The sequence below is a fragment of the Astatotilapia calliptera genome, chromosome 22 (assembly GCF_964374335.1).
Source record: "Astatotilapia calliptera chromosome 22, fAstCal68.1, whole genome shotgun sequence".
NCBI lineage: Eukaryota > Metazoa > Chordata > Actinopteri > Cichliformes > Cichlidae > Astatotilapia > Astatotilapia calliptera.
Genome location: NC_137442.1, coordinates 33,441,257 through 33,455,354, shown reverse-complemented (window position 1 = coordinate 33,455,354; position 14,098 = coordinate 33,441,257). Strand labels below are relative to the sequence as shown.

The 14,098-nt window shown below is 43.0% G+C and overlaps 1 protein-coding gene and 1 long non-coding RNA gene across 3 annotated transcripts in view; one reads left to right on the top strand and one right to left on the bottom strand.

Annotated features, from left to right (window-relative positions):
- Positions 1 to 14,098, bottom strand: part of gabbr1b (gamma-aminobutyric acid (GABA) B receptor, 1b) — a 131,709-nt gene that overhangs the window by 76,404 nt on the left and 41,207 nt on the right. For both annotated transcript variants that reach the window (XM_026155857.2, XM_026155858.2), the window contains exons 3-4: positions 3,337 to 3,507; positions 1,750 to 1,851 (exon numbers count right to left, since the gene is read on the bottom strand). In XM_026155857.2, the coding sequence (XP_026011642.1) occupies positions 1,750 to 1,851; positions 3,337 to 3,507 (273 nt within the window). The remainder of the gene's footprint in view (positions 1 to 1,749; positions 1,852 to 3,336; positions 3,508 to 14,098) is intronic.
- The window catches only part of LOC145423609 (uncharacterized), a 183,136-nt gene that overhangs the window by 154,105 nt on the left and 14,933 nt on the right, over positions 1 to 14,098 (top strand). The window lies entirely within an intron of this gene.

Sequence of the window (14,098 nt, the reverse complement as noted above, 5' to 3'; positions counted from 1 at the left end):
TAAACATATCAAATATTCATAGTGACAAAAATGTACCTTTTTATGGTACACGGTCATAAATAAAACTTTGTAGTAACCCTTCATCTTTTGATAACAGTCCATATGTGTGTGGGAGCTGAACAGAGCAACTGCTGAACTTTTGACAGAGAACATTCTTGTGATAGAGCATTCTAGCTGCTCTGCTTGCTTCTTTGTTCTATCGTTATATTATGCTCCAAATGTTTTGGAGCCTGAACTGTAGGTAGGTAAGTTCAGAACTACGATTCTTCTACTATGAAGCTGTGCTGTTTTAATAGCTGTAGTATGCAGGTTAGCATTATCTTACTGAAGTCATTTGGATGCGAGAACACAATGGTGTGAAAATTTGCAGTAACTGGCAATCTTTTATAGCGCTATGGAGGAATTTTGGCCGATTCATTTTGCAGAATTGTTGTAATTCGGCCACATTGGAGGGTTTTTCAAGCATGCACTGCCTTTTTAAGGTCATGCCACAGCATCTCGGTCGGACAGTGGTCAGGACATTGGGTAGGCCACTACAAAGTCATTACTTTGTTTTTTCTTAAGCCATTCAGAGGTAGACTTGCTGATGTTTTTTGGATCATTATCCTGCTGCAGGACCCAAGTGCGCTTCAGCTTGAGGTCATGAACAGATGACGGCAGAGCTGTGTGCTGTGTTAAGCCGAAGAAGGCAGCTGGAAAGCTGCACAAACTAAATCAATGCAAATAAACATTCACTTACCTTGCAATGCCATGTGCCATTTGTTACAGTAGTATTTTGAGTTTTTGACTACAAAATTTGCAGTTACTCATCAACATTGTCAACACTGAAACATTGTCACTGTATTGCTTTCCAAGGAGCTGGACAAATTTTGACCATCATTAATTACATCGTAAGGGTATTTTCACAAATGCTGTGTTAAATCAAACTCTGGTCAGGCTCCCTCAGTGAAGTTCATTGGTGTGTGGATCAAAACAACTGTATTGAGACCCTTTGGAGGAGGTGGTCTCAGTAGAGTTCCAAACAAACTCCAGGGCACTTTATTTATGGTGTGAATGAGATCTGACCCTGATCTGAACCATGTGTATGTTACAAGTTTGGGCTAAAAAATGTCCCGTAGCCACGTGTGCTCTGTATTGTCAATGTAGGAACATACTATAGACGTGCAAAGGTTTGTACAGGCCACCCCAATGGGTGGCTGTAGCTCAGGAGGTAGAGCAGGTCATCTGCTGATTGGAAGGTTCGATCCCTGGCTTCCCCCAATCTGCATGCCAAATATCCTTGGGCAAGATACTAACCCAAAGTTGCTCTCTGAGTCCTCCGGGAGAGGTAGAAAAGTGCTATATAAGAATCAGTCCATTTACCATGAAATAAATGTAAATTCTTTGGCTTCTCCTGTAGTCCAGAACATAGCACCTTCTTACTGTATCTACTCATTATGTACAGGCCAAATCTACACACTTACAAACTCATCCAGTGATTTCAACCAGAAAAAACAAACAATAGGTGTGAAAACATCCCAAGGACACTACAATACAATTATGATCACACTTTTTACACCAGAGTTTCGTCCATTGGGAAGAACTTCCATCTGTTACTAACTCGACATTCTGAGCAGCAGGCTACCTCTGAAATTTCTGTCCTATTTTTGCCAAGTATCCAAACACTCTGGCAGTTAACTGGCCAGACAAGGCCTGACTGATCAGTGTCCAGCTGGCTGGTATGTGTAAGAATGATTGGGGAACTCGCACCTTGAGGTTTTTGACAGCCACAGCTGGGTCGGTTAGGAAGCTCTGACGAACACTGATTTCAATCCCTGCCTCCTTCACCCTCTCCTCCAGATCATCCAGAGTCTGTGACACACAAGAAGAGACAAGCACAATAATAAGCACACAGAAGAGGACTGAGCAACAGAAACAGCAACTAAAAAAGGAAAGAGAACGATAATGGAATAGTAGGCAGCAGGAAGAAATGCAAAGAACAGTTAACAGCAACTGAAATAAGTGCAAAGTAGTGAGGGGGAAGATGAACTGGTCATTCTGAAAAATGATGGTGAGTGGTGGAGGTGATGTTACTAACAATCAGATAAAACAGCACAGATAGAAGCCTGGAGAAAAATGAATCAGGAGAGACATAAAACCATATGTTGAGGATAAAAGATGGCAAATGGTGATGGAAATGAGAACAAAATCTTATACATATCACGAAGTGATACATATAATGTTGGAGAAATCAACAAGTACACTCATCTTCTCTTGTCCATATTTGTCTTGTCTCAAATAACATTTTATCTATTGATTTTTATTTTAAATTTGTTTTTATGAGCATAAATAGTCATAAACTGTAGTGCTTATAAAAACCACAAAGTCATCATTAGCCAGCAGGGTGATGACATGAGCAGCAGAATTTTCCTCAGGTTTTAATAAACACCATGGAAGGTCTCTGTACTTTGTTTTCACTCACAATTTGCTAAATGTTGTGGCCCAAAACTACTTGTGTAGATCAGATCATGGTTTGAGTTAAAAAGAACTCTTTCACAATCACATTGTCACGTCTTCGCTGGCAGATGTGTGGCGTGAGACAGGAAATGAGGGAATGAGACACATGAGACATGGAGACATGACTGACTGGGAGATGCACAAACATAGAGACAGGTGTGACTAGACATGAAACGTGTAACACATAGTAGCAGAAACCTAAAGACTAGAATTTAAGGATACACACATGGAGAACAATAAGGAGAACCAAAAACATGAATAACACTAAATCCAAAAATACAGATTAATCAATAAACATAAAACACTGGGTCACGGACCCAGTACCGTGACACACATGTTAGAAAGCAGCCTGGGGGACAAGTCCTTTCCACTTCACAGGACAGTATTGAAAAATACATGGTGCAACCATAAAATTTAGTTTCGAGTGAAATATTTTAGTGTCAAAGTGAGCTGTCGCAAAAAAACATGTTGTATTTTTAAAGTAAAATAAAAGCTTAAGATCATTATTCTTGTTTTAAATGGCAAAATATTTCACATTATTATAGTCTTATCCTTCAGTGAATTCAGAGTAATTTATTTTATAAAATGAGAGAAAGCTTTTCATGTTAAGTTTTCTGCCCTTGCAGTAATTGGATGTGTTAGTACACAGTTTGAGTGGAGCATATTATAAGACTATGCATCTAGTTCACAATTTTGCTTGTGTGCTAACAAAATCCTTAAATATACATTTAGCTAAACTTTGACTAGCGAGCTCCTATTTAAAGGTGGGGCCAGTGTAGTGTCTTCACCACACCCCTCATTGTACATGAGTTCATAGAATTATTGTAATATATGACTCACTGAGGTAAATACTTCTGTTGTTTGCTGGATAGTGGCAATCTTGGTCCATTTCCACTTCTGGAAGAGCTGTACCCGAGTGGGGTTGTGCAGTGTAGCAGATGGATGAGTACGGAAGAAAGTGGGGAAGCGCTGTCGGTTGGACAGAGCAGGAGAGCTGGAGCCATATGACAGCTAAGAGATGTAAAGACACAAAGAAATGCATTTAGTTTGATTATGAAACCCCCAAAGATCAGTTTATGACGCTTATATAATTTTTTTTAATGTTCTCTCTATATATTAAAAGGAAACTACTGTAAAAACTAGAGACTATTAATTTCTTTTCAATTGGGCAAAATTACAAATTCACCAGGGGAATTATTTCCCCTACTGTATACCTTCTTTGTAATAAAGGAACCACTTTTAGGCCTCCTGATTACTCTTTGTGAGATTAATTTGGATACATGACAGCATAACAATGAATGTAGATGTGTCAAATGCTTGAAACATGGCAGTTAATTTTTCAAAACAATTGTGTCTTTTAGTGAACTCACTTATCATAATGATGACAGAAATGTCACCATATACAATCCGAATTAAGCTTGAAAAGAGATACATTACTACGTGCTGCTGTCATAGTTTTCACAGTAAAGACATGAACATGGTCAGAAGTCATCGCAATAAAAGAAAGGAGTGCATTTCTAAAGGGGGGTTTAAAGTCAGTTCACCATTTCTATTTAAATCATGTTGGAGACAAGAATTTAAATGAGTGCATTTAGGACTGTGAGCCTACTGACATCCTAGAAAATAAAGAGCAAAGAGAGGCTGCAGAGCAGTGGCGGAGCGGGGGGGGTGGCTTACTGGGCTTAAGCCCGGGTTGTTTTTTCAGAAGCCCGGGGTCTTTTGGAGTGTAATTTTTTCATAGTTAGATGCCTGGCTGACAACTGTATAAAACAAAAACTACACACAATATTCGAAGCACATAGTGCACACTGTGGGAATTTACGACTGTGCGTAAATCCCCCCTAATATTGGTATGATCCGAGCTCAGACACTAAGCGACTGAGCGAGGGGGCGGGGCAGCTGCTGCCTGCGCGTGCGCTGTTGGAGAAGCGCAGCCAGGCAGACAGAGGAGAGCTGAAGTTTGAGCAGGTACCAAAGCAAATCATTCGTACTGTACCAATAATGTAAATATGACGGTGTATCACAAAAGATTGATATCAAACTGATCATTTGACCCATGTTAAGTTACTTGCTCTTCAAGTGAATCAACAAATGGCAACATGAAAAGCCGAACAACAACACTGCTGTTTTTTTAGAGAGTCTTAGCTTACATGTGTGTTTATTTCATATTTTCAGTTGTTACCCTCCACGGCTAAATAAATCGGTTTCAGTAATGCACTGATATACAAGAATGGACATAAGGAGCTTCTTTCAAAGAAAAAACTCAGGTAGATGTTATTTTATATATTGTACTTTGTATGTTGTTCAGTATATTCCTATGCAAAACAAAAATTTCAACACACAGCAGTATATTGACAGTTGAAACCAGATATTTACATACACTTTATGGAAAACACAAGAACATTTTTTTACTGCACAACATCAGTTTAGAGTAAACTTGTTTTGTTTTGGATAAATAAATATTGAAATATCTTTTGAATTAGTTAAATGTCAGAATAAAGAGAGACAGAGCTTTCTATTTTTTATCTCTTTCATCAAATTTAGGAGTACATATACACTAAGTTTATTGTTAATTAATAAGAAAACTCCAGACGATTCCATTCTGAGCTGAAGAAGCTTCTGATAGGTTAGTAGAGTCCATGTGAGTAAATTGGTGGCACAGCTGTGGATGCATATAAGGCAAAACACAGAGCCTGTTTCTGTGACATGGGAAAATCCAGAGATATCAACCAAAACACCTGGAAAAGAATTGTGGAGCTCCATAAGTGTGGCTCAGTTTGAATACAATTTGGTGCCATTTGCAATTAAGAAATACAGATAGTTTCTCTCTTTACTCTTAAAGTTAACAAATATGTTTTTATATTTATCAATCTAAAAAAATAAACATTTAGTCTGATTTGATGTTACAATTAAAAAAGTGTTTTTATCTGAAGAGTCTGTAAATATCTGGTTTCAACTGTATATTTGATGATGTTGGTGTTTGGCTTGATTGTCAGCACAAAGAGGGAGAGAGAGGAGCAGAGAGAGAGAGAGGAGAATGAGGACAGAGCAGAGATGAACAAGAGCAGGTGAGACACACATGTTAGTCAAATGGTTGTTTACCAAAAGTATCACCGTATCATAGGTCCTCATGTATCTCGTACCTAATGTTTCTTTTTAGGTTTGTTATTTTTCAAATTCTACATTTATTAAGTTATGCAGGCTTGTTTTCACAGCAAGGCTAAATAATTATATGAACCTTTCTGAATCTAAATAGTGGACTTCGGTAGAATTAAAAAATAAGTGTAGTGCAGGTTTTAGTGCTACTATCATCTAGTTCTGATTCTGGTTCTGTCTTGGTTAAGTCCTAAGTAGTCCTGATTTTGAACTGTTGTAGTCCTGTTTTAATTCCGAATCAGTTCTGGGTCTGGTTGAATTGGGGTTTAGCCCCGACTTTGTTCTTGCTGCTTAATTTAAAACCTATATGAAGTCCTGCTTTTTTGAACAAAACTCAAAACAGAGCCTATAACCCCCCGCCCCCATCCCACATGCATACTACCCTTTAGGGCTAAGCCCTGGGTGTATCAAATGTCTGCCTCCGCCTCTGCTGCAGAGATAAGCTAAAGAATTTATGAACCTCTAGTTCACAAAATGTGATATCTAAGATTTTCCTTTGAATACACATATTTTCAGGCAGTATATCACAAAGTGAACACTTCTTCCAGTTTTGGTGTAGGAAGTGGAGCAAAAGCTCTCGAGATGAAAATAGCAACGTGTATAAAAAATTAAGGAAACCGTCTGGAATTTTTAAAGATGTTTTTTTTTAATCAGTACACTTTACAACCAAATCTCCAAAAGCATGTGCTTTGCTCTCAGCTCAGACAGCCACATAGCTGTGTAGGTGATTTGTCTATTGGATGGCGTAAGACAAGTGTAAGATGACTCACTGTCATAATAACAATCATCATTTTCCAAAAACAATAAAAATAATAAACCTGTCATGGCCTGGGTCTAAGGACCCAGGGCTCATGTATCTTTTGTATATGTTTATTTTTCCGTATGTTGTGTTTTTGGTGGTTTTCGCTGCTTTTTTCCTCTTTCTTCCTGTGTGTGGTCATACGAGCTCCGGGATATTTTGGGTCGCTGAGAGGACTGCAACCCAGAAGTGTTCTCACACTGGAGGCTGCCACACCTGCCGCTTGTTAGCCTTCACCAGCTGCAGCTGATGGCCTCATCAAGAGAGTCCTATTTCAGAAGGTGGCAGAGCTCCAGTCAGTGTGGAATTATACTATGGCAAACCTGTAAAGTACCTCAGTTGATGAGTTTTTATGTGAACGACATCACTACTGTGGGTTTCCTGCTAAGCTGTATGTGTTTTGTGTCACCAGGAGTTGGGAGCAAGAAGCGTCGTCATGAGGGGAAATCACGGAGCGGAATCGGGTTTTGGAGTTGTCACATTCTCACTGTTTATGGACACGTGCACTGTGTAGGATTCACAGAGGAATCGCCACGGGAGCCACAGTGCTTTATTTGTACATAGTTGTTTTTTCCACTCACTATAAATAAATCCACTGTCCTTCACTATAAGAGCGTTTGGGTCCAACTTTCCTCAACTCCACGGTCTGCCATCGCTGACCATGACATAATAATTCCGCTATAATGGGCCCAGCGGACTCAAATGTCGCCTCAGAGGAGAAGTTGCTCGCCCAGCTCTGGAGTTACTGCTAGAGCGTAACCCAGGCTGCAAATCAGCATCAGAGTCACATACTGGTAGTGTTTTTTTGATACTTTTCTGTCATCCACTACCTTTTCTGTGAGCTTTTTGGACATTAACAAACTAATTCAAATTGTAACCATGCTGAAGGCAAGCTCCAGCTTTGAGCTGTTTGGTTTGGGCAGTACGGGCAAGGAGGATGCAGCTGCCTCCCTGGGAGCCCTTGCTGCCTGTTTTTTTTCTTCATAGGCGGACAGTTTCCCTACCATTGCTTGCTGCTCACTTGTTGGACCCTCCACTGAAGGGAAGAAGGCTCCCTTGCCATTGCCAACCTACCCCATCTCCTCTCCCTCCTTGAACGTTTGTTGAGTCAGCAAACAAATGACCGGCAGTGCTAGTCACCACAGTGAGTAGACTGGACTCTGTCACAGAGGATAAAAATACAGATAATCAGGAGGGGACAGTTTCCATACACGCGGCCCCACCTTCTCGGAGGAGACGGTGCCCATGCCATCATCAAACCAAATCTCACCTCACTCCTGTGGCTTCAGAAGAATCAGCTGATTCTGGACCAGCAGTGCAAGGCGCCGCAGTGAGTAACTCAGACTCCACCATAGTTGTAACTCCATTTGCTATGAACAAGAAAATGAAGGATGTTTCTTCCCCGCTCACTAGCAATGCTAAGCCTGCTCAAAGTGGTGAGAGAGAGATTTTGGCTAACCTGTCCATCATGGGTTTCTCTGGGTCAGTGGGCCTGGAGACTATTAGTTCAGTGACTGTCAGCTCACTGTCAGTTCAATTTCAAGTTCAAATTTTATTCGCCACATGCAGTGGCAGGTTGCCCTGCAGTGGAATGAACCCGCCCCCGACCTTACACACACTACACAGACATCACATGGGGATACAAGTCAGAGAACGGTTGCATTACAGAAAAAAACACTAAAATGTACACTACAATGGGAAAGTACAAGAGGAAAAAAAGAGATCTCTACTCATGCTGGGCTATAGGAGGACAGCATGAGAACAAAAAACAAAAAAACTCCTCTGCACAGAAAGCACATAAATGTCCACAGTACAACATTATAGAGCACGTGACCAGCAACAGGGTTTGGTAGGGGGTGAGGAGTAATCCCAGGCAACACAGCAGCCATCCTTCCACTGCGCCGACTCTCCAGCGCGGGCCCAGACGGTTGCCAGGAGGTAACAAGCATCGAAGGCATTGGAAGGGGAGGGGGGATGTGTGAGTGCTTATCAGTGTAAGTGTATGTATGTGCGTGTCCATAGTTCAGCTGAGACAGTGTCCTTCGCTCTATCAGGTTAAGTAAACAGTCTACCAGCCAACCCAGGTGGCCTTGCACAGAGTGGGAAGAACAGTCAACACACAGTCGTTATCAGGGAGTTTTTGTTCGGCTCCAGCCTTCAGCCCACAGCTGGCGCCGAGGAAGTATCCGCATTATGATGTTGATGTTGTTGATTTTTCTTTTATGCGAGCAGCTCAGGAGAATTTCAAAGCTGTTCTTTAACACTCCGACACTGGTCTCTCAAACTCCCGTTGGAGAACCGCGAGCTTCCCCATGATGGTATCAAACTTCCGTTCCGTGGTGTTGTCATTCTTTTGCTCAGAGAGCCGATTCTGAGAACTCACAACTGCAGTGAGCTGTTCTGCGATGTAATCCAACTTTCGCTCAAAGGTGTCATTTTGAGCAGGCCTCTCCTTGATGTAACCCAGTATACGCTTGGAGGTGTTATTCTGAGTCTTCACGGCAGTTGTAAGCGTCTCCAAGGTCTTAACTATGCTGCTTTCAATGAGCCCGTTCTTAGAAGTCGCGCCTCGTCCCATCGTTTCAATCCCAGCGGACAGCCTTGGGGGGGTTTGAACAGCCGGTTCCGCTTTCTTAATTCTCCGATAAACCAGGGCCAAGCCAGCTCCGATCAGCAAGAACCCTGTTATCATGCTTCTGAATAGGTAGATATCTTCAGCGTCCTTGATGGACAGTCCCGCCAGGCACACGATCCTCCATTTATGCCACCCATCCATCGTGTATCTGTCAGGGAAAGTCCCTCCAGGGCACTCGAGCTCTCCCGAGCCCAGACTTCTCGTTGAGAAAAGGGTGTCAATAGCATTCAGAGACCAGTTGATCAAATCCATAATTCTTTTAGGTTTAGAGAACAGACTGTGAGAGAGTTTTCCAGGGAAAAGTAATACACACGAGACAAGACAAGGACACAAGAGGCTAAGCAGGGAAGATAAGGGGAAGGAGGAGGAGGAGAGGAGAAAAGTGCGACTGCCTTCGCCGAGAGCCAAACGAATTGGCCCTGTAGTTACTAATTGTGAAGCTGTTGTGAGTAACCAAGACATTTTGTCATTACCTGTTGAAACAGTGACTATTCATTCTGGGGAGGAGTGTTGTTCAGGGAGTGGTGGAAACTATTTTTCTTGTGCTCATTCTGAGCCTGGACTGTTTAAACTAGAGCCCATTAATAACAATGCTGTGGATTTTCAGACTGTTCGTGTGGCTGTTAACCAGACTGCTTTAAAGTTAGTAACTCAGCCGGGGTTGATTCTGAGGCTGAACATGGTTCTGGAACTGCCCCTGGACCTCTGGAGAGTTTGCAACCAGAACTTCCCACACTTCCACCTTCGTCCTTGGCAGGTAGATCAAGTAAGCTGATTCAGCGGACTGTGGACAGTGTAGCTTTTTTAGTGGACTTTGAAATTGCACATGCTGAATTAGGGCACTCTTATTTAGGGAACTCTGAGTTGTGGCCAGAACACTCAGAGCCGCCAGCTCAGCATGAAACTCAGCAATTAGCTCAGTCAGCCGCCCGGCCCGCAGCTTAGTCAGCCGCCCGGCCCGTAGCTCAGTCAGCCACTCAACCACCTGCTCAACTTCATCCACAAATGTCACTACAGTCAGAACCTCAGTTTCCTGTGTTGCCACGAGCTCAGTCTCTAGTGCAGTCTTCTGTTCCGTCATCAGTTCAGCTGTTAGCACAGCCTACTGTAGCTCAGTCAGCCGCCCGGCCTGTAGCTAAGCAGTTTGCAGTAACCACACCACCATCACTTCACCTGCCTATTGCTGCTGTATCACCGCCCAATCTACCACCAGTGGCTGCTACACTAACATCATCTCCACTGCCTGCAGCTGCCGTATCAACATCATCACCATCGGCTCGACCATCTGTAGCTGCGGCGCTGCCGGAGGGACCCGCTCTGCCCGAGCAGGAGGTCAGCGCGCCGGAGGGACCCGCTCAATCGGAGTTGGAGGTCAGCGCCCTGACTGGCCTGCACGTCCAGCACGGCCTGCACGTCCACGTCCAGCACAGCTTGCACGTCATAAACCACCTACTGTGCTTTGGCATTACTCATTGGAGCTGTTATGTGGTCGGCCGCCGGAATTGCAACGTCACCTCCGCCAGGTCCACGGCTGCCTACCTGAACAGTTTCGATGCCACTGGATCCGTGGTCAGCCATCAGAGCTACTTCGAGGCTGTCATCAGACCCCTGGCCGCCCACCAGAGCTGCCATGTTGCCTCCACCAGACCCGTGGTTGGCTGCCTGAACTGTTCTGCCACTGTTGCCGTCCATTGGTTCGGTCACCAGAATAGCTTTGTCGCCACCGCCTGGACTGTGGTTGGCTGTTATGTGGCCATCGCAGGGATTGCAATTGGACCTACGGACTGGTTGAACTTTTGGACTGATTGAGGTTGTTTTTGTTTAGTTTGGGGAATGGTTATTGTACATGACTTTTCCTTGCAGTGGAAATGTTGACCATTTCTATATTAGATTGTTTCCTGGGATTTTTAGTATAACACATCTAAAATTACAAACTTTAAACAAGCATTTTGGCTTTGAGTGTTGAAATCATTTGTTGAATTTAATTAGATTTACTTTGAAAAGTAACATTCTTGCTAATGTTCTATTAAAGAAATAGTTGCCTCTTTGTTTTCATAAATGGTTATGACTGTTAGTGACTGTCTCTCAACCTAAGAGGACATGTTTTTCTGCAACTCCAAAAAAACTGAAGACAGCGACTGAATGCTGGTGCTGTAAAGGCCTGGCTGTCATGGTCCTGGGCCATGTGGGCCCAGTATTCTTAGTTCCTTGTATTTTTGTATTTCGTTCCTTATTTAGGCCATGTTTTCTGAGTTGCCCTGTTGTGTTGTTCCCTAAGTGTTTTCCCTTCATGGCTTTTACCCCCTGTGTGCCCCTCTGTGTATCTGTGAGCCCTCGTCTCTCCTTATGTTTTATTCCATGTTTCCCCTGCCCATTATGTCTAAGTTCTCCCCGTGCTCTCTCTCCCCCCTGTGTGCCCTCTATGTATTTATGAGCCCTCGTCTCCCTTTGTGGTTGTTTCATGTTTCCCCAGCCCGTTATGTCTGTGTTTTCCCCGTGCTCTCTCTCCTCCTGTCTGAACCTCTGTGCCTGTACATGTCATGTTCAGTTCACCCCGCCCTGTCTCGTTATGATTATCAGTGTCACCTGTGTTCCCCGTGTGTGCCCACTTTCCTCGTTTACCCTCTGTGTATTTCTGTCTGAGTCTCCCTCTGTTCGGCGTCGCGTTCTCCCTCATGTTGTGTGTAATTCTCCCCGTGGTTCGGTTCCTTGTACAGCTCATGCTTTAGTTTTCCCAGTTTTAGGTTATTTTGTATTACTTCTCGTGGCCAGCAATAAAGCTGTGTTTTTTGAGTTTATCCCCGTGTCTGTGAGTCTGCATCTTAGGTCCTTCTCCTGCCTGCCACACAGCAAACCATGACACTGGCAGAGCCAGCATAGGGTGATATCCCTGTGTTCTGGACTTCACATTGGCAATGACTCAAATAAAATGCTCTTCTATTTATAAAAACAAAAGTCCTTATACTTAGAATCATGCTAGTTTTTGCAGTTACCTTTGAATCTCTGAAAATGGGGGACTATGACAGACATAGTCCCCCATTTTCAGAGATTCTAACCTGTTACATGAATACTTAATGTTAAACTTCTAGAATCAAAGCTAAGAGAGGCAAAGTTAAAAAAAATGTCTAAAAACTTGCAGACCTACATAAGTGTACACACATGGAATCCTACTTTAATGTCTTAAGGCTTCACTGAAAAACCCTGAGTCTGTGTGTGCCAGTGTGTTTAGTCACCACCTGCCATACTTGACACCATAATTCACACCTTGTGTTATGGCCTGCAGGTTTTGTTTGGATTTCATAATTAAATTAAATTAAATTACATTTAAAAAAATGTATTCAGTTTAGGGTTAGAATTCCAATTTATCTCTCTGTTGTTGTTAGGCTACATTTTGATTCCTGTTAGTTTCCATGAGTATTTCCTAGTTTAGATGTTATGGAGTTTTTATTTTTTGTGTTTTTCTTGTACTTTGGAGTTTAGTGTTATTGTTTATTTGCTTAATGGTTTATTTGCCCTCAGTTTTGTTAGGTTTTGATCATTCAGTCCTTCACATTTTGAGTCTTTAGTTCCTGTTGTACTTTAGTTCTAGTCTGTGTTTATGACATTCACTTAGTCCCCACAATGTTTCCCTTTATCTCATCCTTAAGTGCCAGTCCCCTCTGTCAAGTTCAGTTTTAGTTGTATTTTATTTTGGTGGACAATTACCTATATTGTCCAGTAATTTTACTTCTGGGCCCCATAACTTGTCTAGATTTGGTTCAATTGTCTCTTGTTACCCTTTCTGGGGCTTGTACTTAGAAGAAGAATTTAATCTTATCCCGGTAACTTAAGAATTAAAATGACTTGCTACTATGAAGGTGGGTCACTTTTTACTGAGGAATATCAGTATGGTAACTTACTGCTCCAGAGCAGCCTCATGACTTCTTGGTGCAGTTGCCGAGGAGATCACTACCACAGACACATGTGTCGCACAACTATTCCCCAGTTGACCATGGGCACATCCTGACACCTCAGCCCCTCCAGCTGACCAGACTCCCCAGCATGGCACGTGGTATTATCAGCAGGAAGATAATAATCAGCTCAGACGAGAGGTTCAGACTTTGCTTGGTGATCTCTCTCTCTCTCCAGTCCTCAGCCCCTCAGTCGTCTTCAGCTCCCCAACCTTCAGCACTAGGCTCAAGTACCCAGGACCAGTCTCCTCATCCTGACCATGCCTCCAGGCCCTACCTACACACTGTACGTTCCTTTCACATACCAGAGGATGACTGTTACGTCCCCACATGAAAGCTAGGTGAAGAGGGTGGGGGACAGTAACAGTTTGATCCGGGTTGAAATGAAAAGGACGCTAGGCAGAGGTGTTTAACACAAAATAAATCTTTATTATAATCAATTAACCCAATAATCATATAAACAATAACAACAGAAAGAGACAGCAACACTGCTTTAATGATAAATCAGCCAAAGAGATGGTGACCACTTCAAGAAAGAAAACAACTATAAGGTTCAACAGAAAAAGACAGCAACGCTGCTACTAGAAGTAACCAGGCAGGCCAAACCAAATAATGGAGGCCGCCGTCACTTAAGGAAAACCACTGCTCAGTTAAGAGCTACTCACAAAGAGCCATGCACAGTGGGGCTGGTCACACACAGCAGGCCTTTTCCACACCTAGACCAGTATCACACACTGACCAGCACAGAGGAAAACCACCAGAACTCACACCTAGCACTCAAAGCGGAGACACCAGAGAAAGCCACCCTCCCACATCCAGCCCATCCCCAGCTTATATAACCTCAGAGAGGCGATTGCTGACTGGGCCTAGTTGGTTAGGCATAGCCTGCCAAAACTGCCAAGACCTTTTTGATGGGTCGAAAACACTGAATGGGGTTGGCTCAAGTCCCTCAAAATAGTGTCCAAAGTGACAGCCAGGTGTTTTTTGAGCCATCACATATGGAGAACCCAGCGAATAGCTAGAAGGCCTTTCCGAAACACTTTTCAGACGCTTCTTCGCTAG